Source organism: Apostichopus japonicus, chromosome 19, assembly GCF_037975245.1.
Source record: "Apostichopus japonicus isolate 1M-3 chromosome 19, ASM3797524v1, whole genome shotgun sequence".
Lineage (NCBI taxonomy): Eukaryota > Metazoa > Echinodermata > Holothuroidea > Aspidochirotida > Stichopodidae > Apostichopus > Apostichopus japonicus.
The window spans coordinates 29,891,180-29,916,989 of record NC_092579.1 but is presented as its reverse complement, the minus strand read 5'-3'; the positions used below and the strand labels follow the sequence as shown (position 1 = coordinate 29,916,989).

Genomic DNA, 25,810 nt, shown 5'->3' with positions numbered 1-25,810 from the left:
AGTTTTAACAACGGGCGTATGCTTTCTGGTCACTTCGCCCAACAACCATTTCGCCCAACTAGCATGGTCATTTCGCCCAACCTTGTTGGTCATTTCGCCCAACTAGCATGGTCATTTCGCCCAACCTTGTTGGTCATTTCGCCCAACCATTTTTTTACTTATATTCAGTCAGAATAATATCACTTTTTCTATTTCACTAGTTCAATTGATTTATTTTGGGTTACATTACTTCGTGGTAGGTAAATAAAGTGATGTCCGTTCGATATCGATCGGAGTCTGAGCAGTTATTTCGGGTATAATGGGAGGATTACACTACTTTAGGCGGTTACGCATACAATGGAAGTTATTTTATTATACAAACAAAGGGGAATCGGTCTCCATAAAAACCTATCAAACCTAACCCCTATAACACTGATCCATCATACCGACTGTCACCACTGTAACGTTAACAATTCCCCAACGTTTCCTTATTAAATTGACCAATATTGAAGTATAATATTTAATCAATGTTGGGCGAAATGACCAACAAGGTTGGGCGAAATGGTAAGGTTGGGCGAAATGGCAGTTGGGCGAAGTGACCAGCTTCCGGGCGTATCCCTATAACTTCTTTCTGGAGCTGGATTTAATCTGCAAACCAGTCTGATGCAGAAAGCGAAAGGAAAGAAAAACATGGCAGTATTTTCTTTTTTCTCTCAGAGTAGCAACTTTGACCACGGGAAAATAGTTCTTCATTTAAATAAAATCAAAATATAACATCAAAGTTTTTAACACAATTGTTATCACGCTGAAGATTTAAGTAACCATAATAACAATAACGACTCAGCGTAATGAAACCCTGTAACATATTTAAATTTATAGATGAATGGAAATACTACCTTCTACTATAATTGCTACATAATGCAGCAATTTTCAATATACTAAAAGCGCTGGGCCGGAACGAGTAGATATATACTTACACACTTCATGTCGCTTCTATTTCGGCCATTCGTCATTTCAACACATCAGTTCCTAAAGTCGATCAACTTCCTTTTTGAATATTATTGGGGTCCTTGAATTATTCCAATAAAACAATTTGGTGGTTTACTTTGTCGCTTCCGACGTGCGTCTTGCAGTGTGTGATATTGTGATGATACGCTTTTCCTTTCCAAAATTATGAGCATGCGATAATCATGGAAAACTCTCGTGTTCGAGACTTTATGCAGCATTCTGACAATAGTGCTGTAAGTTTGGTCACTGAGCCAAGTTCACTGCTAATATTTAACCCGACATGACATTTACAAACATATTGACACAGTGCATGAACGCTATTTATAATGTTATACGGTATTTATACAGTTTTAATAATGTTATAGCTCTGTAGATAACAAATCATGAAATGTACCGCACCACATTTAATTGCTCCCATTGACTTACACACTAAACATGTCACTTTCCAAGGCCGATAGAGCATAGATAAAAGTTTTCAATTGACATGTCCTATACCCACCTTGGGATATCATAAAACTTTCAACTTTTGCCACCATGACCGTTTTAGATTTTGAGCTAGAAGAGCTCAAAGTTTATCATAGTGTTCCCCATTCCCATCTGACAGCTGTCACTGCGGAATCTTCTTGTTTCACCCAAGATTTTCTAAAATACCTTAAATCACTTTCAAACCTCCAGATGTTTAGACCATCGGTGATTGATTTCGTCCTCTTCAACATCCAATCATAAAAAGAATGGTGATGACTCATAAATCATCCCCTCCTCCCCCCCCCCCCCCCCAAAAAAAAAATCAACACAGTAGGTCACTTTAGGGCTATTTTCCGATACTGGTTAACCTCTCAGGCGGACGTGCACTACTCTAATTGTGTTGTGATACCTGAAGTCGATCTCGACCTTTTAATAACGGGTACACATGCTTCAATATGCTGAATCTCTATGCCTTGTGCTAGGCGACCCCAAGGTGTGGAGAGGGGGTCAATTCCCCAATCAAGCCCCCAGCTTCCCCCTCCCTCCCAAGGAGAAGGCGCATCTAAATGTTGACTTGGAATGGGGCGTCCATCGTTGCTCGAAAATTTACTTTCAGTATTAAATTAAGTAGAAAACAACCAAATTCGTGACTAAATATACGAGTCACGAATTTGGGTTATGAGAAGCCGAATTACACAATATACTTTACAGTGATATTTTGTTTAGAAAAGTACATCATCATCTACTGAAATTGTGACCATTATTGTAAATTGTACGTTTCTCCTTTAATGATTTCATTGGCGTATACTTTCAGTAATTATGGTTGTTTTCACTTTCCAGTTTGATTAATTATTTAATTACCTAAGAGGCATGACACTTGTTCTTTACCCTTAAGAGCACAGAGACAGCTCTTCGAGTCTACGTTTGATATACACACGTACAAGTAACAAACAATCCTTTTTCATTCGCCTCTGGCCCTCCCACAAAGTTTCAGGCCTCTTCCTAAATCAGTCGAGGGAATTTGAATTTTATAATTGATTATTATTCATTAGGGAAATATCCCGTTCATAGAGCTACTAATAAAGACCTAGTTTAAATATGCCTCAGAAAGCACAACTTGACGTCTAAATAATTGAAGTTTTCCTGAGGACCCGCAAACCCCCTATACTTGGGGTCAGTTTTAATGACCCCGGAGCAGACCCCTCTTCTATAAAAGCCCCGAATCCCCGCCGGTCATACAATAAAGGCACACGCTCCTACCTAAATCAGTTGGGAAAATGTTTGAATTGCCACCCCCCACCCACCTTCGAAATCCTAAGCACGCCAATGATGTTGACGAATAGACAATCTCTCCCCTCCCCTATCCGCATACGTACAATACAGTTCCTCTTCTTTTAACAAACTGAAGCATTACGGACATGCAAGTAGAGAAACGGAATCGCTCATTTTACATTTTTCATTAGTGGAATCAGACACCTGAATTTAACTCTCAACGGAAATGGTTCTCCTGAATTACGTACGTATTAATTTATTGTAAAGTATTAGACGCTAAAGCACAGTCGTCACATGAGAAATCTAATGTCGCGTTATATCGAAATTAAGTCTTCACCCCCTCTCTCCGTTTAGCATACTTGAACATCATTGATCTGACGATTTTATACAACGGATTTTTTTATTTTTTTTATCCGGTATGATGTTTTAAACTAAACTAGCCTCTAACATACTAAAGGGGGGATTTTACACCGTCACATCGGCAGTAACATCAGGGTCCATAACACTGTTTTAACCAGTCACGTGATTCTCAAGCGTCAGCTCTGCAATGCCTTAACGTGTTATACGCTGCTATTGCAAAATCATGCAAAATAGTTATTATTTCTTCTTATCATCCCCATGTTACGATGTGTAACAAAATGGTGATATTTGTGAATGGTCTTCCGTAATGTTCATCAACATTGAGAACGCAATGAACGACCGATAGGATTAAAAAGTATCGGCGTTATTTGCCCGCTCAATCTCAGCATTTTCATCCCCCCCACCCCCCCAACACACACACCTAATATCTTGGCCAAGCATAAATTAGTCAGCATAAATTAAGTTAGTTTTCAAGTTGTGTTTGAAAGGCTGCAGTTACATCATAATTATTGTAACTCTGGGTAAAATAACACTGGGTTGTACCCTATCAGCAATTTGAGTGTTTACCATGAATAATGAAAGAACTTATTGTAACTACGTTGAGGTGTTATATTTCAGGCAGCGTTTATACATGGAAACGGTAATATGCCGCCGTCTAGACGTGCATACTCCTATATAGCCATATTTGTTATAGGGTCAGAGCCAAAATCTCCGTTTGTGCGACGGACGGACTTTGGAGCACATTTTTTCCTTGAGGGGGGGGGGGGGGCGTTGATGGAGTGATGTGTATAGATAATGCAATAAGAGTTATAAAGGGTACTAAATATCAGGCTGCATCAGTCCAATCGAATTTCTGCGAAGTGCTCTGCGACGTCGGTGACCCCAGATTATAAGTGCTTCCGCCGCCCATGAAGATACCTTAAGAAGTTGATTAAATGAAGTGATGAATGCACAACAAAATGAAAAAATGAACAAAGCAAAGCAGTTACAAAAACATGTAGCATGTTGTAAAATGTTGTAAAACAGTTGTAAAATAATATGACAATCATAAAATAAGCTGATTAAATAAAGTGATGAATGTGCAACAAAATGAACCAATCAAAACATATTTAAGAAAAGATGAATATCATGCAGTTGATATAGCAACGAAAACTGAAAAGAGAAGCAAACATACATGTCAATTTAATCTGCGTTTTCTCCTGACCTGGCAGGCACAATGTATCCTATACTAAATATATGCATGCATATATAAATATTACATATATATATATTCCCTTCTTTTTATTAACCTATACAATATCAAGACGAAAATTCTGCTTTATGTTCATTCTTTCACACTACAAATGATCGGCATATGTCCATTTTTTTACAGTGGATTTTCTACTTTGTCCGTTTAACTCATAACGCAAAGTGGAAACATATACGGTATTGCTGCAGTAGGCGAGGTCATGCTAATCTTTACAGTGTACTTTCTACTTTGTCAAAAGTGGATGGGCGATCCGTTCAACTCATAACGCAAAGTACATGGAAACAGTTAGTAAGACTACGTACATGGCACTCGATTTTCAATTGATTCATTTTGAGTCTACGATGAAATCAATATAACTTGTGTGCTGTGAACCTGGTTTGCAGTCACTTTCCGAAGATGCATCGTCGTTCATGGAACGTGCCTTTCTCAAAAATATCAAACCACGTTTATCGACTTTGTAAAACAGGTTTTGTTTTTTGGTCAAGATTTTGTCCCCCTTTGTGAAATTTGCTTCATGTTTGCGTACAATTCTTATTTTGTTTCTTGTAAATATTTTTAAATAAAAACAAACCGCCGTAGTAGCGATCACAATAATTGGAAATATTTGTCCCAGGAACGTATCCTTCCGGAATGTTGGAATTTTTGAAACATCTATACATTGTCTCATTTTGTAACTTCTTGAATTCTCTAAGATCTCGCCAAAAGCCAGGTCCTTGTTCTTCGACTCGTTTCCAAAAGGTCTTATTGAAATGATCGTAAAGACGAAAGTCCGCATGATTAAAAATCCGGATTTTCTCAAGCACTTTTGGAGATAGCGCTGGCTTCTGTTTACTGCGATTGTTTTGGACAGTGTATGCTAAATCCTCTAAATTCCAACAGAATTCCCTCGAAAAAAGGACCACAGATTCCTCAAAATACTCGTGGATGAGAACCAGATCGAGTTCCTTATTCAATCGATTGATCAAGTTTTCAATCTGAGATTCATTGTCAAAATCATCCCTTGCCAAACCGAGATCTTTCGATTGGCTATTTCTACCGTAAGGAGAATTTTTCCAACTGCTTCCCTTCATATAGTTTGACAACTTAATTTCACTTGTGTTACCAATCGTACTCTTACTAAGATTGAAAAAGACGAATGCCGACTGCAGTTGAGTGACGGGGTTACGTAATATCGTGATGTATTTCGTACCCGGGTTCATGAAAGTCTCAAAGACCGATCTATCGTGGACAACGTGAATGGCCGACATATTGTAACCACGGAATGAACATTCATCACCAGCTGCGAGGAGAGGCAAGAACATCTTTCTAGGGCTATCTTTGGTGACTTTCATGTACCTAATGTGCCCATTGTGGGGATTCGTCTTCCGAACGACAAACGAAAGGTTCCGAGCGAATCCATATCGGTACATAATAGACTGGACCGTGGTGCTACCTGTCTTGTGAGTCTTAATGTATACAACGTTTTCTTGACGTGTACAAGTGGCAGGTCTGGGCATTTCATTTTGTAGGACGCTAGCATTTAACAACTTGCTTCTAATCGTTGTCACATTTTGTCTATTTCCAGATAAAAATAGAGAAAAAAAAAAACAAAAGAGACAGAAAACTAGATTCATTAAAAAGAAAGAAACAGAAAACAAAAACAGAATTAGTTGTCAAATCAACGCTGAACATACAGTTATAAGATATGAAACATAATATAACTGTAATAATATAGGATATAACTGTTATATTACATATATATATATATATATATATATATACATATATGTTAATATAATATATGTGTTATATTGTATACATTGTATAAACTGTTATAATATATATATGTATATATATTGCATTTAATATATATATATATATATATATTGCATTTAATATATATACATATATATATATATAGATATACATATACATATAAGTTTATATATGTGTTATAATATATATATTATACAAAGCAAATCAATATTAAGAAAAATAGAATGGGCTAGCTGCCACTGACACTGCCACTTACATCACTGTGTTTTTTATCCGTTTTCAAAAGGGACCACAGAGGCTCTCAGAGTACTTTACGGAATCTATGGGGCAGACTTACTTTCGGCATGCCTAAGATTGAGGCATCAGTCCCCAGATATCAACATTTTATAAAAGCGATAACTTCACTACTGATTACCGGCAGTTACAAAGAGACGTTGCCTTTAAAGAGCGTTTCTTTTACGAGTGGAGAGGGATTTTACCTGCTAATGGGCCTATTGCTGACGTAAACCTCGTCATTCCAAGACTTCATGTATTCATTCAGTGTTTGATTCTGCATAGCGAACAGTGACAGGGAAACGAAAGTGACAACCAATACACTAAGAATGAAAGCGAAGCGTTTGACCTCCTGTAGATGGTGTAGCAAAACATCAACACAGTGTCATCAATTTAAGATGTAATATGTAAATATGCATGTCAAAAAGAGAAAAGCAAATATAGAGATGATAAAAATGACAATTTCGTTGGAAAGCAATGGATATGAGCGTCCGATTGGAAAGGCCAGATGGTAAAATGAAAGCGGGGCACTACTAGTACTACTACTACTACTACTTCTACTATTAGTATACTACTACTATTATCACTGCTACTAATTCGACTACTTCTACTATTGCCCCAACTTGGTGTGTGTGTTCTTCCTACGTGTAATATTACTCTCATTCATAGGCGTAGGAGCCCAACTTGATTTTTTTATTTGGGGGGGGGGGGGCTGTAACGACTTGCCCGAAAAATATAACCAAAAGTTTTCATGCGCTCAGCGCGCGTTCGACATGCCACCATGACCGTCTCTTTTCAAATTCAATAGCTTCTGTAATACCAATAGTGTAAGTCCAAGGTCTGCTCTACACGACATGATCTTCTTCCCTCATATATGTTATATAGGTTAAGTTAGAGTTTTTGAACACTTCCATTAGAGGTTTAACTTATCCTTAGTATTTTCATATCCAGTGGACCGTTACGCAATTTGGACTTCGCACAACTCTCTGTTCGATATTAACACAAATTTTTTTAAGGGCGCTGTCCTGTAGGCCCCACAGTGAGTAAGAGCTATCATGTTTATAGATCTCCGACGATTTTGTGTGGCGCTGTTACAGATTTCGATCTAGGCGCTAGTTGTGAACATATGTTTCAAAAGATCTCGTCTTCAATAATTACGAGACGAATCACAGGTAAAGTCCAGTATATTCCATCTCGAGGACTTGGATAAACTGTATGTGGTATACGCCACATAGAGCCTATATCAATCCGCCCGAGTGTTCTCCGTCAAGAACAGTGCTGAAAAGCATTAGAACTTTTTTTTTTGATATGTTAACAATTTTTTTTGTGGGATGAATGTAAGAGTTCACATGCAGGTGGGCGTAAATGTGGTGCAAAACTTGGATAAATTGCGGCAAATTTTAAACCACTTTATGCCTCCCAGTTTTCTACTGAGTGAAGAGGTTCGTTCACAAGTAACGAAAACTTCAGGCTCTCATAGCGACCAAATCTTCATGGGTCACGATTCGTACATTTAAAGGTGCAATCAATGACCAACGTGTCAGGGATCCAGTGATGGGTACGGTTTAGCTAGTGAGAACTTGTACAAGGACTTAGAGACCAATGGGGCAATTATATGGCATATTAAACTCAGTTAAGCGGACGTTAGTGAAATACATCTAAAAGCTTTCTGACTGGTTGACGACCAGACGTGTGTTACGTTGCCAAACGGCGAAAGGTGTGCAACATTTCGTTGCTAAAATGTGACAGTTATGAGTAATAAGAACCGCATGTTATTTTGAATGTGTCACATTGTGCGTGAATTAGGTAATGTCCAGGTTATTTGCCCAGATGTGTCCGTCAGAGACTCCTCAAAGGAATTCTCAGTGGTTTCAGATTCTGCAGCTTGTCAAGTTTCGCGGAATTAGAATGTATCGATATGATAGCGCCCTCTTTTCAGTTAGGTTGTGGCTGGGAGTCTCCATTAGTTAACCGGTTCTATTTCTATAGCATATAATTAATGAAGAGGGAAAATAAAGCAATGACAAACCTTCATTGGAACTTGGTATGTTGAATCAGGCCTGGAAAATCTGCTTCAGGTGCACCCTCCACCAAACTTTGCTTCACCTAACATAAAAGTAAATATCTATCTATATATATATATATATATATATATATATATATACATATATATAATTGAAAACGTAATGAGAAGGAAAATCCAGAACAGTGAAAAAACTTCCAGCCTCCACCGGGATTCGAACCCGGGACTCCCGCTCTGTACGCGGACACCCTAACCAAGGCTATGGACGCTGATTGTATGTCCAGAGGTTCGAAACCGGTAAGGAAGGTCGTAATTTCACTGTAGGCGTTTGACACCTGTATCGAACAACACTAGTTCTGTTTTTGGTGACATATTTTGCCCTACTCTAGGGATCAAACATGATGCTAACCAACTCGAAAATCATTTGTGATCCCTAAAGCCGCATGATATGATTTTAATGGCTCATTTCTCTTCAGAAAAACAGAATTGCAGCTGTAAAATCAACATTACACCCCCCCCCCAAAAAAAAAAAAAAAAAAAAAACGTTCTTCATCTCGACAAAACAGTCAGTAATATCATACAAAACAGTTTCAAACATTTCAAAATACTGATATAGTTTTTCGGTATTTGGTTAGCTGCTGAAACACTACATCAAAATGCATCCACCGATTGTGTTTTGTCTGCCAGAGTATAAATATTTTCTGTAACCTAATCCAATGCATCTTTTCACTGGTCGGCAGGAAGGAGTGTGCACATGATTCTGCTATCATATTTCTCAATCACCGACAGGTAAATGCCGGTACCTAACCAAAGCATTTTACTCAATTGCCAAAAAAAGAAAAAAAAATGCCTATTGAGTAGAAATGTTTTTGGGTCAAAATGATTTAATCAAGGATTTTTCCCCTACTTAAAATTTAGTGGGGGCTGGGGGAGGTACTTAAACAGATTAAAGTGCAAAAACGCACCTGTGTAAAGTGCACATCACTAGACACTTTATCTGTCTATGGAGCACGTCCCTCCTCCCCACCGCCTCTTGCAATCCCATGCTTCATCGGTGAACCAAGTTTTTAATTTATCACTGTTTTAAGTTTTACATGAAATTCAAAATTGTGTCAAAACTTCAATGTGATAGAACCAGAGTTGTGCAATCAACCATTTTCTCAAGAACAGACTTTCAATGGCTAACTGGAGTACATTCCAAGAAATAAAGCCACCACTTAGCGGCAACTTACTTTATTATTAAGGACTATACACTGTTATTAGCTGGGAGTGCAGTGCCCAGAGAGGAGAAGAAGCAGCACTTTTAGGTAGTTCTTGTTCACCTTTGTTGCGATTCTGGAAAGAAAAAAAAAATGTCAGAGAGGGAGGTAACAGGCCCAGTGAGGGTTCAGAGGGTCTATTTGAGGTCTCGGGGGCTATTGCAGGGGAAGGGGGGGGGGGTCCAGGGGGTGAATCATTTGCAGATATTCTTTATATTCTCTCGGAGCGAGATTAAAGCACAAAATACGCGAGAGAGAGAAATTCAATTCCCATTCAATTGATATTAAAGCCTTAGCAGGGAGGGGTCAAAGGGGCGAACCGCTCTGGAAATTATTGGATTTTGATATATTTCTTGTTCCCTTGTAGCGACTTCAATACACATGCCAGAAAGAGCAATTTTAATTCTGTGGAAGGCTGGAATTTATTCTAGAGATACAAATTTCAATAGAATGCATTTCAAGCACCCGTGGGTGTAGACGCCGAATAGTTGCCGCAAACTAAATACCATTAGGCTGTGCTTCGATAGAAAGTAAATATAATTGCAGATTTTCGCCATGAATATGTTTTGCCTCTTTAAAAAATGGAGTATTTGCATACCGTAGTACTTTACCGGTTATTCATCAGTACTTACGAAATAGCTTGAATATTTTATTGGCGAAATAATAACTACGTATTTAGCCTTCTGTGTCATGTCAGATTATGCAGTTTGAACATTCTTAAAATGGGAGTGTGTATTTATCTGAGACCATAAACGCATGTGTCGTGTCATTTCTTTCTGCAATATCCAATGTAGCATTTCGTGTTTAACGTATAAGACATCTTCTTTGATGCAAAATGGCCGTTGTTTGACTTATTTCCACTTTTCGTGTTACTGAACATGTGTTATCAATCCCCATCATACAGTATAGACCTATAATAGCACATACTAGGCTAGATCTAATTTGAGATTAGTGGGGGAAAAAGGATCAGGAGGGACATAAAGTCGCCATCAAGGATCATATGGCAAAACCTCTAAACACAGAAACATCTAAGCTATATATAATTCTTAATGTAACCATCCAAAGCATTCTTAAATCAATTGAACATTTTTGGAACGAATGACCGACTCAGGGAAACCATTCCAACTCTCTGAATTTCCTAAGAACATGTTATCAACTGTAAACTTTCTGCAAGATGACGCAATAACCTCTAGTGTTCCTACCATTTGAAAAACTCAAAAAGGCACTGAAAATCACGTTAACAAAGCCTTTGACATACAGTTATAAATAAAGGCTAGTCTAGGCTAAGTTCGACGTAGGCTACTTCAACCATGTAACTTTGAGTAACACAGTGGGGTGCAGTGTGTTGCATTTAAAGCATGCTGGGAATGTGTTGCCTGCTTATCTATCTTTGTTTATCTATCTTTTCAAATATAGCCTATATGAAAATTGACAGAAGACAGCATAACGGTAAACTATGATAGAACTTTGGACAAGGTTAACATTTAGCGAAAGTTAGTGTACTGTGTAAGCCTAACTGTACCGTTAGAAAACCAGGCAGAAGTGCTGTCGTCAACCTAACCTAGGTTCAGTATGTTTGCAAGTTATGAAACATTCCCTTCACGGTTGTGAAGAACACGTTGAGATCTCCCCGGAACCCTTCAAGCTATGTTATGGTCGAATCAAGAATTTTCTAAAAAGGGCGTCACAATAATAAGTTAGCCAACTGATTATAGCCAAGGCCCAAAGTAACTTAGGCCTAAGCACGTTATAATACACATTGACAACACTAGGCTAGACCTAAGACATTCAGCGTTAAAACCAAACAGATGTATAGGCCTGTCATATTTAGCCAGTAATCGTTTTACTCGGGAATTGGTGATATCGACAATTATATGTTGGAATCCAAAACTTAATTGCAGACATTAGCAAACTTTTGTTAGGATCAGCAATTGCGGGTGGTGTTGGTGATATCAAATTGTTGATATCACCAACTTTAAATAATATAAGGGACGTACAGTCTAATATTGCTATGCTTTAACCAGGGGCGGTGCAAGATAGGGTTCAATCTAAGGGGGGGGGGGGGGGAGCTTTCTTGGGCATTGGGACATGTGATTTGAGGAAGCACGAAAAAAAAGTAGCCTTAAAAATGTTTACCACAAAATAGATCCTCTCTGCATTCCGTACCATAAATTCAATTAATCGAATGTCTTAAAGTTATGAGTTTCCACCAATAAAAGAACACTGTTCAAATAGGAACCAAAGGGCAGTGTTAAATTACGAAATATAAGATGAATTTATGCATTCTTGAGAGTTTTCATGAAACCCTGAGGAGCATGGAGCACGTCCTCCCTGTTCCCCCTCCCCAACCCCTCCACCTAAAGGTGTATCGTAACTTCAGTGGTGGCTAGCGATCACTGGCGGATCCAGGGCCTTTGTTTGGGAGGGGCCAGAGTGGCGTTAGAGTGATATGGGGGAGGGGTCTAAGTGCCCCCTCCCCTTTGGAAAATTTTCTATTGCTGAATGCCCTCAGATGCAATTTGGTGCGACAAAAGTGTACAATGGTGATGTTAATTTACTTCTAAAAAAAATGTTTCCCAGGTGCAATTTTCTAAAATATTTATAAAGTTGGGATCATCTTTCTCAAGAAATTTTATTTTTCATAGGTTATAAATTTCTTACAACCAGCCTGTAACTGCAAAATGGTGATAAACTGTAAATCCTCATACTCATACATTTAATGTTAAACCAGAAAACGAAAAAGTTTAGACATCTCTTGACTGTCTACTCTTGATGACCTTTGACCTGACCTTTTTGGGGGCTAATTGGAAGTATGGACAGGTATAAGGATTACCATGGAACATTTCTTAGTTGCTACTCAGCAGTGGAATTATCGTTCATGGTGGTTATTACAAGGCATTGCCTTTTTCCTGTCCCCCAGCAAGTTCCTGTAAGTAAGGGAATTTGTCCCACAAATGATAGTACGACATGTTACGAGTGCAAGTAGTAATTCACAGTCAATTATGCAGAATTACAGATGTCCGCTCTAGATCCTGAAACTAAACTTCAATCTCATGAAGCCACTCCAGGGCAATAGCTCACGGAAGTGCCGAGCTCAACTGCTACTGCTAGTCTACCACTGCTATTCCTCTCGATTTTTTAAATTTCCAATCATATGATTTAGCGGATGTTCGGAAACACTTTTTGGCTCACCTTTGGGGGGGGGGCATGGCCCCCGTTGCCCCCCCCCCTTGGATCCGCCAGTGCTAGCGGTTTAAGACTAGGGCATGCATATTTCATTTGTTTTCATTTTACTGGTGGAGCATCGAGTAATCACTGGGACTAATAACACTATTTGGATGAGCAGTAAACGACCTGAGCAAAACAACCCGACAGTTTACACTTCCGATAATTGAAACGTTCAAGAGGACCTTTTTTCTTTTATATTTAGAACTGAACCAAATCGGCAGGTGTTTGCTTCATCCGTTCAGAGGCGGTGAGGATCGAGTGCTCTTCTCTTCTTACATATATCAAAACCTGTCTAAAGAGATGCTGATATGTATAAAGATTTACTCAGGTGCTTTTATGATTATCTTTTGAAGTTTTGAATTGAGACTTTGGAACTGACAAAAAGGGATTGGCTTTATGTATAGTGCACGGTTGTAACAATTTATATTTAATATTTAATATAAATAAACTTAATAACAACATTCAATAATTTATACTCAGTCTAATAAATCGTTTTGCTCATTTTGTTTTTAAGCCTCATTCAACAGACCACCCGGCGTTAATCTCATAGGAAGGAAAATCATACAGAAAATTAATTATTTACATGTCGTATTCAAACATTTCCTTTGCGGCTGCTGTGTGTCCTGTCAAAATTGACCCCTTCAGCAAATATGAACAATGTTTACCCACGGCATTTGGTATTCCGCTGGTGGACGTTAGGTTATATTTTTGATATAAATTTATTAATTTTAAGTTTTTCACAAATAAAATCTACATACAATTCGATCACTCAATTATAAAAAAAATTGTTTGAAATTGGTACCAAAATATTGACATTAAAAAAGTGTATGTATTTTCGTTCCAGAATATTACTTTGAATTTAAACGGATGCACTTCGAGTTACGTCTCCATGCAGATTGGACGGCGATTAGGGTAGGGGTAAGGGAGGGGACAGACACTATATACAGAATTTTTCTCCCCTCCTAATAACCTGCGTTCTCTCACGAACAGTTAAATGCGCCAACACACTGGTCTAAGCATTTGCATAAATATGTATAAATAGATCTTCGAAAGCCTTCCGGCAGGGCGCAGGAAAGTTTCTTACGTACCGGATTTTACCTACCTGTGCTTGGACACCCACACCGTCCAAATATGGCACTAAAGTATACTCCATGTCAGATTAAATGCCCCCCCCCCCTTTACTTTTAGGAGCAAATTGAACGACTATAATGAGAAAATAGCATCACTATTGTTTGAAATTAACGCAACGGTCTGTGTCAGCAATCTGCTATACCCTTACCCCCTCCCCCCCCCCCCCCCATTAAGTGGATATTTCGGTGGAAGAAAATGTAACTATTGAACTACAGAGATAATATTTAATACTTTTAGTCATAGTTGAAAATCCCATCTCGATGTCTTGACCTTCACTCGAGGTATGGGTTATTAAATGGAAGTTATCCAATATCTTGACTGGCTAAACCCTTTCTAATTACCCCAGGAGGTGGACCATGGTAATTGGTCTGTTATGTCATGTTCTTCAAATACATCACTTTTCCTATTATAATATTCTTGTCAATTTAATTATACTTCAAATGTGATAGTTCTGGAATGCTTGCTTCGCTGTCAATAATTTTCTGCACTTCAAATTAATGTGTTCCCTTAAGATCATAAAATTTGAAGATAAAAACAGAAAAAGGCACTGAATACCACCTTATCAAACCGTGGTCGTACACAGTTATAATAAGCTAGCCTAGGCTAATTTAGGCTTATGATACTTGCAAGGTCTAGGCTACTTCTACCATGACAGTTTGAGTAGCATAATGGGGTGCAGAGTGATGCATTTAAAACATGCTGCAATGTGCTGCCTGCACGTCTTTTCATATCTGTATGAAAATTAACATTAGTCAGCCTTACGGGCTATGTTGGAACTTTGGATAAGGTTAACTTTTAGGCTAAGTTAATGTATTGTGTAAGCCTGACTGTAACGTTACTTAGAGAATCAGGCAGAAGTATCGTCGACAAACTCACTAGCCTAACCTAGACCTAGGCTAGGTCTTCAGTAGGTTTGCAATTATGAAACATTATCCTCACGGTTGTGAACAAAAATTGCCCCTACAAACAGGGCTTACCTCGCCGTGCTATGGTCGAATCAAGAAATTTCTAAAAAGGGTGTCATAATGTTAAGTTTACAAACTGACACTGTAGCCAAGGTCTAAAGTAACTTAGGCCCAAGCATATTGATAACACTAGGCTAGGCATATGCCATTCAGCGTTAGATCCAAATGCACTGTTACTAGGTAAGCATACTACTACTAGTACTCATACTAGCCTAACACTACATCTGACTAAAGTAACCTTGGATTTACACTGGTTTTGTGGCTGATTAATTTTATGAAGAAGATTTTGGATATGAAATTTTACTTTATTCTGTCTTTCCATATGCTTAGTCTTCTATGTTTGCTACACCCAACTTTGCAAAAGTAAACCTATCTTACGATCACGATTCTTGATGGCCGATTCAACATATTCGAAGGTTCAAGTGTGTGTATCGTGGAACTACGGTGGCCCGGACGAGACATTAACATGATAACTGCCAACCGTAACAATTTCGGCCTTGATCTTAATTCTTCTTTTTAGTATAGTTTTCCATTTTATTACAGAGTATGTTAATATTTCCATGTGTTATGCTAAGGCTGTGTACATTATGTAGTGAGGTGAACTCTTGAATATGCAAGACTTGGTACTATTTCTTGATGCTGACCAGTGTTCTTGTCATGCTCAGGGGGTATCACTATTGGCCAATCGCTGGCCACCATAATGACCGTCCGTTAGTATTGTAACGCAGTTAATGTAATCTTCATAAATCTTTCACATTGTTTTAATTCTCGGTTCTTAAAGGTAGTCGATGATGATTGTAAACTATGATTCTGTGTATAATATCACGTTAGGTGTTTTTGGAGAATCATGACAGGCGCGTATCCAGGGGGGGGCGTTGGGGGCGCGCGCCCCCCGGGTAAGAAAAAGAGGAGAGATAAAAAGAGAAGGAAAAAAGAGGGAGAAAAAAAGAGGAGGAAGGAGAGGAAGGAAGGGAAAAGAAAAAGAAGAAAGAGAGAAAAAGGAGAAAAGGAGGGAGTAGAAGATAAACGCCAAGATACCGGGAAGATAAGAGGAACAGTCATAATTACAGCGCTGATCACTATTATATACACAGGGTAGCCAGTGACGAATCGAGGATTACGGAGGGGTGTGCGCCTCACCCTACCCCTTACACCGACCAACTCCATTTTTGACGTTTCCATATTTCCTCTCTCACTAATGTAGATATCTACATATATATACCGGTTCTAAATATGATAACGAGTGTGTGTGTATGGACGCCTTAAATTGTACAATTGTGCTATGAAACCAACTGTGGCTGGTCTCGAACTCGACCGAGTCGTCGGGGAACATGACGAACCCATCACTTCTTGAGGTTGTTCCCATCTGCATGAAAACGCGCGCCCACAAACATACGCCCACCCCTCTAATCGCTTCCCGATGAGTTACGAAACTAATTAATTAATGACCTTCGCCCGTAGTACCAAGACCTTGACAAAATCCGACAACACACCACTTCATCGATAACAAGTGATCGGGTATATTAGTGACGTCTAGAGGTCGTGCACTGACCTACATAGAGTGTGACCACTTCCGACTTTGCAATTTCCCAAGATCAGGCCCCGAAAAATCCAAGGGCACTGTACTGTATGGATATCTAGCAATATCTAGCGATAGGGATGAAAATCCCAAGATCTTCCCTTAACTGAAGGCAGATAGAGAATCGAAGCCTTCAGTGTGTAATGAACTTGAAACTGTGCGTCTTTCGAAATGAAAAGATTGTGGGGCAAAGTAGCGTAACTCCTATTGGCTCAGACCGTGCTAACCAGGTGGACCCGACCAAAAGGGGGCCCCGCTATACTGATGCACAGAAAAAGGGTATACCTCTTTGGATAGGGAGGGCCCGTTTTACTGGGAAAGAAAAACTCATGCAAAGACTGAACAAAACAATATACATATTTTCACGTGATACGGAATACGGACATCATGATCATGGGCCCATTTGGGTATTAATGTCTGTGTCGAGCTAGTTATGTTATTTATTATTATAATCGAAAACGAAGTATATTATTTAAAACCCAATTCCAGCCAATGTTGTACTGAGTACAACATCGGGACATACGATTTTTTGAAAAATTCTAAAACAATAACCCACCACCCAACAGACTTGAAACTGCGTTCATTTGAAAAAGAAGGCAGGGCTTGCCTATAAATATAATATAAAAGGTAAGAATAAAGATGCCATCGGTGTATCTGGTAAGTAAAAAAACACAGGAAATTAGGCTTAGATGGAGACAAAGTTTCAGCCGAAATTAGGTTTATGCTAAGGTTTGATTACTGTATTTGTACAGTAGTCTCCATTATACTCCATACAGTACTTGCCCACTCCCCCTGGAAAATCACAAATTAAAAAAAAAAAGTTAAGCATTTGACATTTCAATGATTTCCCCCAACCGACAGTTCTCTAGTTATGTTCATTGCATACGGACCCATAATGCATTACTGAAATTATTGAAAGTCAAAATCCTAAGACATGAGATCTCAAAATAACCGATGTGTAAATGCATCTTGAACGGGAAGTGTCTTTTCCGACGATCTAGGAGTATTTTTTGGCAAAGAAATCGTCGTGCGCTCCGCGCCAACCAATGGCCATTTCTGAGGACGCCCTTGCTTAGACTTCCTGATAGGGGCCCCTTTGGGCCAGGAGCCCGCCAGGCTCATCGTTACACCCGGGTGGAGCATTACACAATAAACAGATAATAGTTACTTATTTCAGTCTCCTTTCAACTATTCGAATTTTTAAAGCAAACAGCAGATATCACATCATATATCAGTGAGCATGAAAACGGCGCTCCGGGATGAACAGCCTCCAACTGTAGATATGTGTAGTGTTCGGTTTCGGAAATATCTGGTATTTTTTCATTTCCTTCAACGAAATTTTATAGTAGCCGTATAAGAGGTTTTAATAGATGTACACCAATAAATTAACTGTGTCTGAATTTTCGAAAATTCCCTGACCACCATTCTTCATCATTATTCCCTCCATGCAATTTTGACCGGTCTGTTAGGGGTTGAAGGTTTTCCTGTATTGGTTGTCCATAGATGAAAATTTGTGCAACATTATGGGTATGTTTTGAAGTGAATTTATTCACGAGAATTTGTGAATTTTCAAATTCTGAACAAATAATGGGCTTAAAACCTTGAAAAGTTGGGCTTACGGGTATTGTGGGCCACGACGTAGAATCACCTACAAAAAGCAATGATCCACAGGAGATGCGATGAGGTCGAACATGATGTGTGACTGGTGACATCTTCAAAAAGGATATGGATGAAAAAAAACTATTGGGAAATTCTTGGTTCTCAGGCAGAAGTGTACATCTGGTTGGTCATTTCAAGCCCGAGAAGTGCCATTTCCGGTGATCTGGGGGGTATCAAAACCAGAAATTATCTTGTACGCTACGCGCCAACCGATGGTGGCGCTCCGCTTAGATAGTAATTCGCCCCCCCCCCCCTCCCAGGGTTAAAAAATCCTGGATAGGCCCCTGATTACCATTGACATAATCATGATGAACACCCTTGCTAGCTTGGTAAATTTGGAACTATTTAATTATTCGCCCGCCTTGTCAGGTGACTGCACGTGATGTAGCTTCACATGTCAATCATCACCAAAATCAGAATTTGGAATATGTTAATGAGCTATATCGATGATATGTCGATTTAAATAGGTAAATGTCAATTTGAGTTGCTAGAAACTGGTATAGGCCTAAGTCCAAGCAATTGACTTCTACCGATTTAATTCGACATATCATCGATTTAAACTAGTAGATGTCGATTTAAATTGACATATACCGATTTATTTTACATATCATCGTTTTAAATTGGTATATGTCGATTAAAATATGTCGATTGAAACTGGTATAAGTCGAATTAAATTGACATATACCGATTTAATTCTACATATCATCGATTTAAACTGGTATTTGTCGATTTAAATTGACATATACCGATTTAGTTTACTTATCATCGATTTAAATTGTATATGTCGATTTAGATCGATTATATGTAGAATTAAACTGGTATATGTCGATTTAAATCGGTAGATGTCAATTTAAGCTGTTGGAAACTGGTATAAGTCGAAGGAAATTGAATTGGTATATGTCGATTTAAATCGGTATAAGTCGATTCCCCACAATTTGAGACTGATTGCCCGCCATAGTGCTGTACTATTTTGGTAGGTTCTACTGCATACACCACTGCGCATAAACGTAAACAGTATACTGTATTCAAATTTCAAACCAATCCGTTTTACTATATTCATTACACGTTAACCCAGATTCAAATTTCTTACAAACATTTCAAATGGATGAGCGAACGATCTTGCTAGTCACTGTTTTACTGCTGATGTCGTATTTGAGGCTAATCCAACATCGAAGGCATTTAATATTAGGTCTTAACACCTAGGAAGGTATATGCGTAGGCTAATGTAACGTCATTATATGCTAGGCCATACGTAAGGGTTCTAGCCTTTTAGTACTGCCGTAGCAACCGAGTCCAAAATCATCCGTTTCGAAGTAATCATAAATTACCATTTTTTTGGCCTCTTCAAAAACCTGTGAGTTTGGCGTACAATGAATTATAGTTTATTAGATTTAAGTGGACTGTCATTCAGTTTGTTCTAGTCTCACGAACTTAACGGTGACTTTTATGCAGTGTTGGTCGAATCGGTGCGAAGAAAAATAAAATGTGTTTACGTATAGCGTCGTTAGGTAGTGTTTCTGTTAAGAAAGGCCCGGCCTGACATTTGAACAAACACAACGTAGGTATACCTCACGCCTACTGCACGTTCAAAAATACCCGCCAAATTACAACTGGATAGAGCGGATATTATAACTTAGTCGGAAATCTCAGGTCACCATAAGTCCTCCACCGTTCACATTACATTTATCAAGAACGCAAGAGGGATTGCAGAAACCCCGAAAGAAGGATTATTCCTCAAAACGCACGCGGACTTGAAGTACGAGTACGCGAGCGTTCACACAAACACACATACATACACCCACCCACACACACATACATACACGCATACATACATAGACATGCACTCAAACCGATGAAAGCATCATACTTCTATGACATCGTGCAATAGCACCAACATAATATTGGGTTAAAATTATCACAAATTCATTTCTATGCAGAGCATCTTTTTTTATTCAAAATGGTTTCTTGAATGATTTGATTTAATATATGTTTATTGATATTTCCTTAATTTCTTCAGTTGACTAACACTTTGAAAACTGATGCTTTTTTTACTAACTCTTAATTTGCCTTTAATCGCTTTTATGGAATTTATCTATCATACGTTTTATTCTCTCTTATTAAACATAATTGTATTTTATGCTATTTATGCTGGAATGAAGGATCGGAAACTGAAACTATAACTAGATCTAACAGCTAGGACATGTTCCTTTTGAATTTATGTGTGCTATGAAAAAGAGGTTCGACCCACACCCTCTATCCACTCTTGTTCAAACATATATTAATTGGATGCCACCATATACAAATTGAAATGATAAAACTACCATTAATTTATCATGCACAACCAACCTGAACATTCTGCAGCTTGCTTGCATTTTGTGTGCATTGAAACCTTAGCTTTTTCTTAGTAAACTTGTCTAACATTCTCTCCAGATGTTGATCAAGGAATGAAAAGAACGTAGTTTCACAGGTTTACATTAGCAAGACTTGAGAAATCAGCAGAAAGCTGTACAAATAGAAAAATCTTATATTACTACCAAGTATTATTCTCAGTATTGTTACCGGGATTTTAAGAGCTGCGCCAGCGCCGGGATACAACATCTTAAAAATTGTTTGCGTCCGCTCAGAAAAAACTTGCGTCCACACGTTCCTCCATGAAAACATGCACTTTAAATTACCTCTACAGGAACGCACAATACTTAGTTATAACATGGAGCTATAAAGCCCATGGTTATAATGACCCCTGACAAAAACATTGGCTTGTGCGCAACGGATATCCTTTAGTTATAGGTTTATAATATGCATATTGAAAATCATAAATGCAAATTATACAACTCATGCCTATGGAAGCGTGGGGACATTAATATTATATGTATTATCTTAGATTACAAATAAATTCATGTGTTTGCACTGAAACCCTTTACAAGGTGTACTTACTATATAAAGAGAAGTGCAACTCATAGCAAGAATATTTTGACATAATGTGGTAGCCCATACATGCAATACAGACACAACTCTTTAAATGTACATTAATATTCACACAGATTGAAACAGATTGAAGAGGAAGGTGCCAACTGAATTATCAGTACGCAACTGGTACGGTACGGTGCCAGCATTATTTTAATATATGCCAGCATTAATTTGAATTTATGTCCACATCAAATCAATTTTATGTAGACATAAAAAAGTCCTGCCCTCTGATATGTCGTCATAATTTCTAAATTTTGTCCACTGTGCAGGGGCGTATCCAGGATTTTCCAATAGGGGGGGCGCCAGGCATGAATCATCGCCGTCCTGGGGGATGGGTCTAAGGGGAGGGGTGTACAATTTTTGCTTTCAAAGAAGGGCTGAAATGCAAAATGGTGTCACATGCATGGGCGGCGATCCGTACTTCCGAGTGGGGGGGGGGGGGATATGACCCTGTTGACTATCTAAGCGTAGCGCCACCATGAGTTGGCGCGAAGCGTACAAGAAAATTTTGGGATTAACAAACCCTCTAGATGGCCGGAAACGGCACTTCCCGAGGTTTCCAAGCGGCATATACCCAATTTTAAAATAGGGATGTCATGTCCGAAATATCTCATAATCAGGATCCAAAATACATTTTTTTTAATTTCGGGTGTTAGTTTGGGAAAATTGCCCCTGTCAATCTTGTTTCAGGCGCAACGTTAGAATGTTCGAGAGCTCTGTTATATTATTCGATGAAGAAAATGGCCTCATGCAGGCTATTATAGGCCTATACACATGCAATACACAATTACACATAGTTACATTCCTAGGTACCGATTGCTAGGGCATCCAGGTGAAACGTGTATTAAGCATTACCCTGGTTACATGAGATTCTCAGCTGTTCGAGGGAACATGTACGTGTGTAGGCCTACTATAGGGCCTATATGAATACTATGAGGGTGCATATATGTACTATATCAATACCGTGGGCGAAATAATACATTTTGTTGTTATAGGGCCAATGAAGCCTACAGTCAACTATTTTTGCTTTATAAAGACGCTTTATTTGAAAAGATCGCACTGCGTTTATGGTAGGCGAGAAATGAAGCTAAAAAAGAGCCGTACATTAACGAAGATGCATAAATGTAGGCATGAAAATATTCTTATCCCTGGCATTTGGTGGGGGGGGGGGGAGATATGGTGCATTACATCCCCTCCACCCATTTTCATGGGGGGATATATCCCCCCTCCACCTAGGATCGCCGCCCATGGCCATATGTGATCCATTTTTCGACCTTAATAATAAGCAACATTTCCAGTAAATATGGACACAAAATGCACAATTTAGTATGGCTGGCATGTCATTTAGCGTTTATAGTGATAATACAAACACAATTACCATCTATGTTTCTAAAACTATTACGCCGCCGAACTTCGCCAGAACCTTTTTTTGGCAAACAAAAAATAAAGCATACGGGAGGGGGGGGGGGGGTTGAGCGATCACCGACATCTCACATAAAGGTCGTCATCAATTTTTTTTTTTTTTTTTGCTAATTTTTTTTTTTTGGTGACGGCCAATAGGGGGGGCGCGCGCCTGTTGCGCCCCCCCTGGATACGCCCCTGACTGTGGCCAACCATACACGTTGTGATATTTGAGAGTGCACACACATGAGAGCCTATATACTACAAACTTTGCTATCTCTACACGGGACAGCAACGTTACAATTAGTTGCATTGAGACCGTCAGTATAATGCGCTATATAAATAAGTTATTAAAACATAATACGTTGTGTTTATTGAGCACGATATGTGCAAAAATGCTTGCAGACAATGGTAGGGACTATTAGCCAAACAAATCACAGGAAATTTGGAAACGCATCATTGACTGCTTTCAGCATGAAACTTCTTTGTAACGGGAGTGTTTTTAACCTTCTACTTTGCGGTTGATTGTTATCATTTATTTTTTATTTGTTTTGAAACAAATTCAATCATCTATACAAAGGATTGGAAGAAATTTTGGTTCTTTTGAGAAGTTGCGGTTTTTTGAAAAGAAAGAAAGAAAGATATTATTCCAAAAAGTACGAAAACATGTTACTGGAAACCGGCTCAAATACCGAATCATGTGTCGTTGTACTCTTGTTTACACAATTTACACGTTGACACTGAGGGTTATATCTACGATTTGTGCAAACAGATGAATATTTTTTTCAACTCCCTGGTTAAAAGTTGCAGTTAAAACGGCATGTCTATTAAGTGTTTATATGAATGAGGAATTGTTATAACGGAACGCCGAGTGGGGGGGGGGGGGGATATGACCCTGTTGACTATCTAAGCGTAGCGCCACCATGAGTTGGCGCGAAGCGTACAAGAAAATTTTGGGATTAACAAACCCTCTAGATGGCCGGAAACGGCACTTCCCGAGGTTTCCAAGCGGCATATACCCAATTTTAAAATAGGGATGTCATGTCCGAAATATCTCATAATCAGGATCCAAAATACATTTTTTTTAATTTCGGGTGTTAGTTTGGGAAAATTGCCCCTGTCAATCTTGTTTCAGGCGCAACGTTAGAATGTTCGAGAGCTCTGTTATATTATTCGATGAAGAAAATGGCCTCATGCAGGCTATTATAGGCCTATACACATGCAATACACAATTACACATAGTTACATTCCTAGGTACCGATTGCTAGGGCATCCAGGTGAAACGTGTATTAAGCATTACCCTGGTTACATGAGATTCTCAGCTGTTCGAGGGAACATGTACGTGTGTAGGCCTACTATAGGGCCTATATGAATACTATGAGGGTGCATATATGTACTATATCAATACCGTGGGCGAAATAATACATTTTGTTGTTATAGGGCCAATGAAGCCTACAGTCAACTATTTTTGCTTTATAAAGACGCTTTATTTGAAAAGATCGCACTGCGTTTATGGTAGGCGAGAAATGAAGCTAAAAAAGAGCCGTACATTAACGAAGATGCATAAATGTGGGCATGAAAATATTCTTATCCCTGGCATTTGGTGGGGGGGGGGGGGAGATATGGTGCATTACATCCCCTCCACCCATTTCATGGGGGGATATATCCCCCCTCCACCTAGGATCGCCGCCCATGGCCATATGTGATCCATTTTTCGACCTTAATAATAAGCAACATTTCCAGTAAATATGGACACAAAATGCACAATTTAGTATGGCTGGCATGTCATTTAGCGTTTATAGTGATAATACAAACACAATTACCATCTATGTTTCTAAAACTATTACGCCGCCGAACTTCGCCAGAACCTTTTTTTGGCAAACAAAAAATAAAGCATACGGGAGGGGGGGGGGGTTGAGCGATCACCGACATCTCACATAAAGGTCGTCATCAATTTTTTTTTTTTTTTTTGCTAATTTTTTTTTTTTGGTGACGGCCAATAGGGGGGGCGCGCGCCTGTTGCGCCCCCCCCCCCCTGGATACGCCCCTGACTGTGGCCAACCATACACGTTGTGATATTTGAGAGTGCACACACATGAGAGCCTATATACTACAAACTTTGCTATCTCTACACGGGACAGCAACGTTACAATTAGTTGCATTGAGACCGTCAGTATAATGCGCTATATAAATAAGTTATTAAAACATAATACGTTGTGTTTATTGAGCACGATATGTGCAAAAATGCTTGCAGACAATGGTAGGGACTATTAGCCAAACAAATCACAGGAAATTTGGAAACGCATCATTGACTGCTTTCAGCATGAAACTTCTTTGTAACGGGAGTGTTTTTAACCTTCTACTTTGCGGTTGATTGTTATCATTTATTTTTTATTTGTTTTGAAACAAATTCAATCATCTATACAAAGGATTGGAAGAAATTTTGGTTCTTTTGAGAAGTTGCGGTTTTTTGAAAAGAAAGAAAGAAAGATATTATTCCAAAAAGTACGAAAACATGTTACTGGAAACCTGCTCAAATACCGAATCATGTGTCGTTGTACTCTTGTTTACACAATTTACACGTTGACACTGAGGGTTATATCTACGATTTGTGCAAACAGATGAATATTTTTTTCAACTCCCTGGTTAAAAGTTGCAGTTAAAACGGCATGTCTATTAAGTGTTTATATGAATGAGGAATTGTTATAACGGAACGCCATTACTCTTTTAGAGATGTGTAACCATTTTCTTTAAAACTTTCCTAGCTTCCAAGATTGTTATTATTTTGAATTCTTATACATGAACTCATACTTTCATTTGTGGCTTCATCATCTGTTACTAACAATGTGATCAAATTTGTTGTATCACAGTGTTCTTGTGTTTAATTGTTTCTACCTGGTAAGTTGCATCACATAATTTAAAAAACAAAAAAGCACCCACGGTTACAGTTTACCGTTAATCAATGGATCACAGGTAGGGATGTGTCTGTTGTATAAAGCTTTACAAGATTGATTGCCCTACACAACAAACTATAACAACACCACTGAACTGAACAATGTGGCAACAAACACGTATTTAATGTAGATCCCACCCGTACAGTATACCCACAAAGAAATGTGTAATATACACTCGAGTCCAGTTTTCTGCACTCGGACTTTAGACCAATTCCAAGTTGGTATATCATCTTGCTTGGTCTTGGCAAATCTCTTATTTCTGAAGTTTACTCTTTGAGTGTCC

At 38.7% G+C, this 25,810-nt stretch overlaps 1 protein-coding gene across 7 annotated transcripts in view; it reads right to left on the bottom strand.

The window, feature by feature from the left end:
• LOC139960081 (galactose-3-O-sulfotransferase 3-like) overlaps nucleotides 1-25,810 on the bottom strand; it is a 36,472-nt gene that overhangs the window by 3,259 nt on the left and 7,403 nt on the right. Inside the window, exons 2-5 of one of the 7 annotated variants that reach the window (XM_071958148.1) lie at nucleotides 9,617-9,719; nucleotides 8,391-8,486; nucleotides 6,568-6,713; nucleotides 1,055-5,887 (exon numbers count right to left, since the gene is read on the bottom strand). In XM_071958148.1, the coding sequence (XP_071814249.1) occupies nucleotides 4,846-5,887; nucleotides 6,568-6,713; nucleotides 8,391-8,396 (1,194 nt within the window). In that variant the 5' untranslated portion in view covers nucleotides 8,397-8,486; nucleotides 9,617-9,719 and the 3' untranslated portion in view covers nucleotides 1,055-4,845. The other 6 variants (XM_071958147.1, XM_071958150.1, XM_071958149.1 and 3 more) reach the window with 6 other exon arrangements.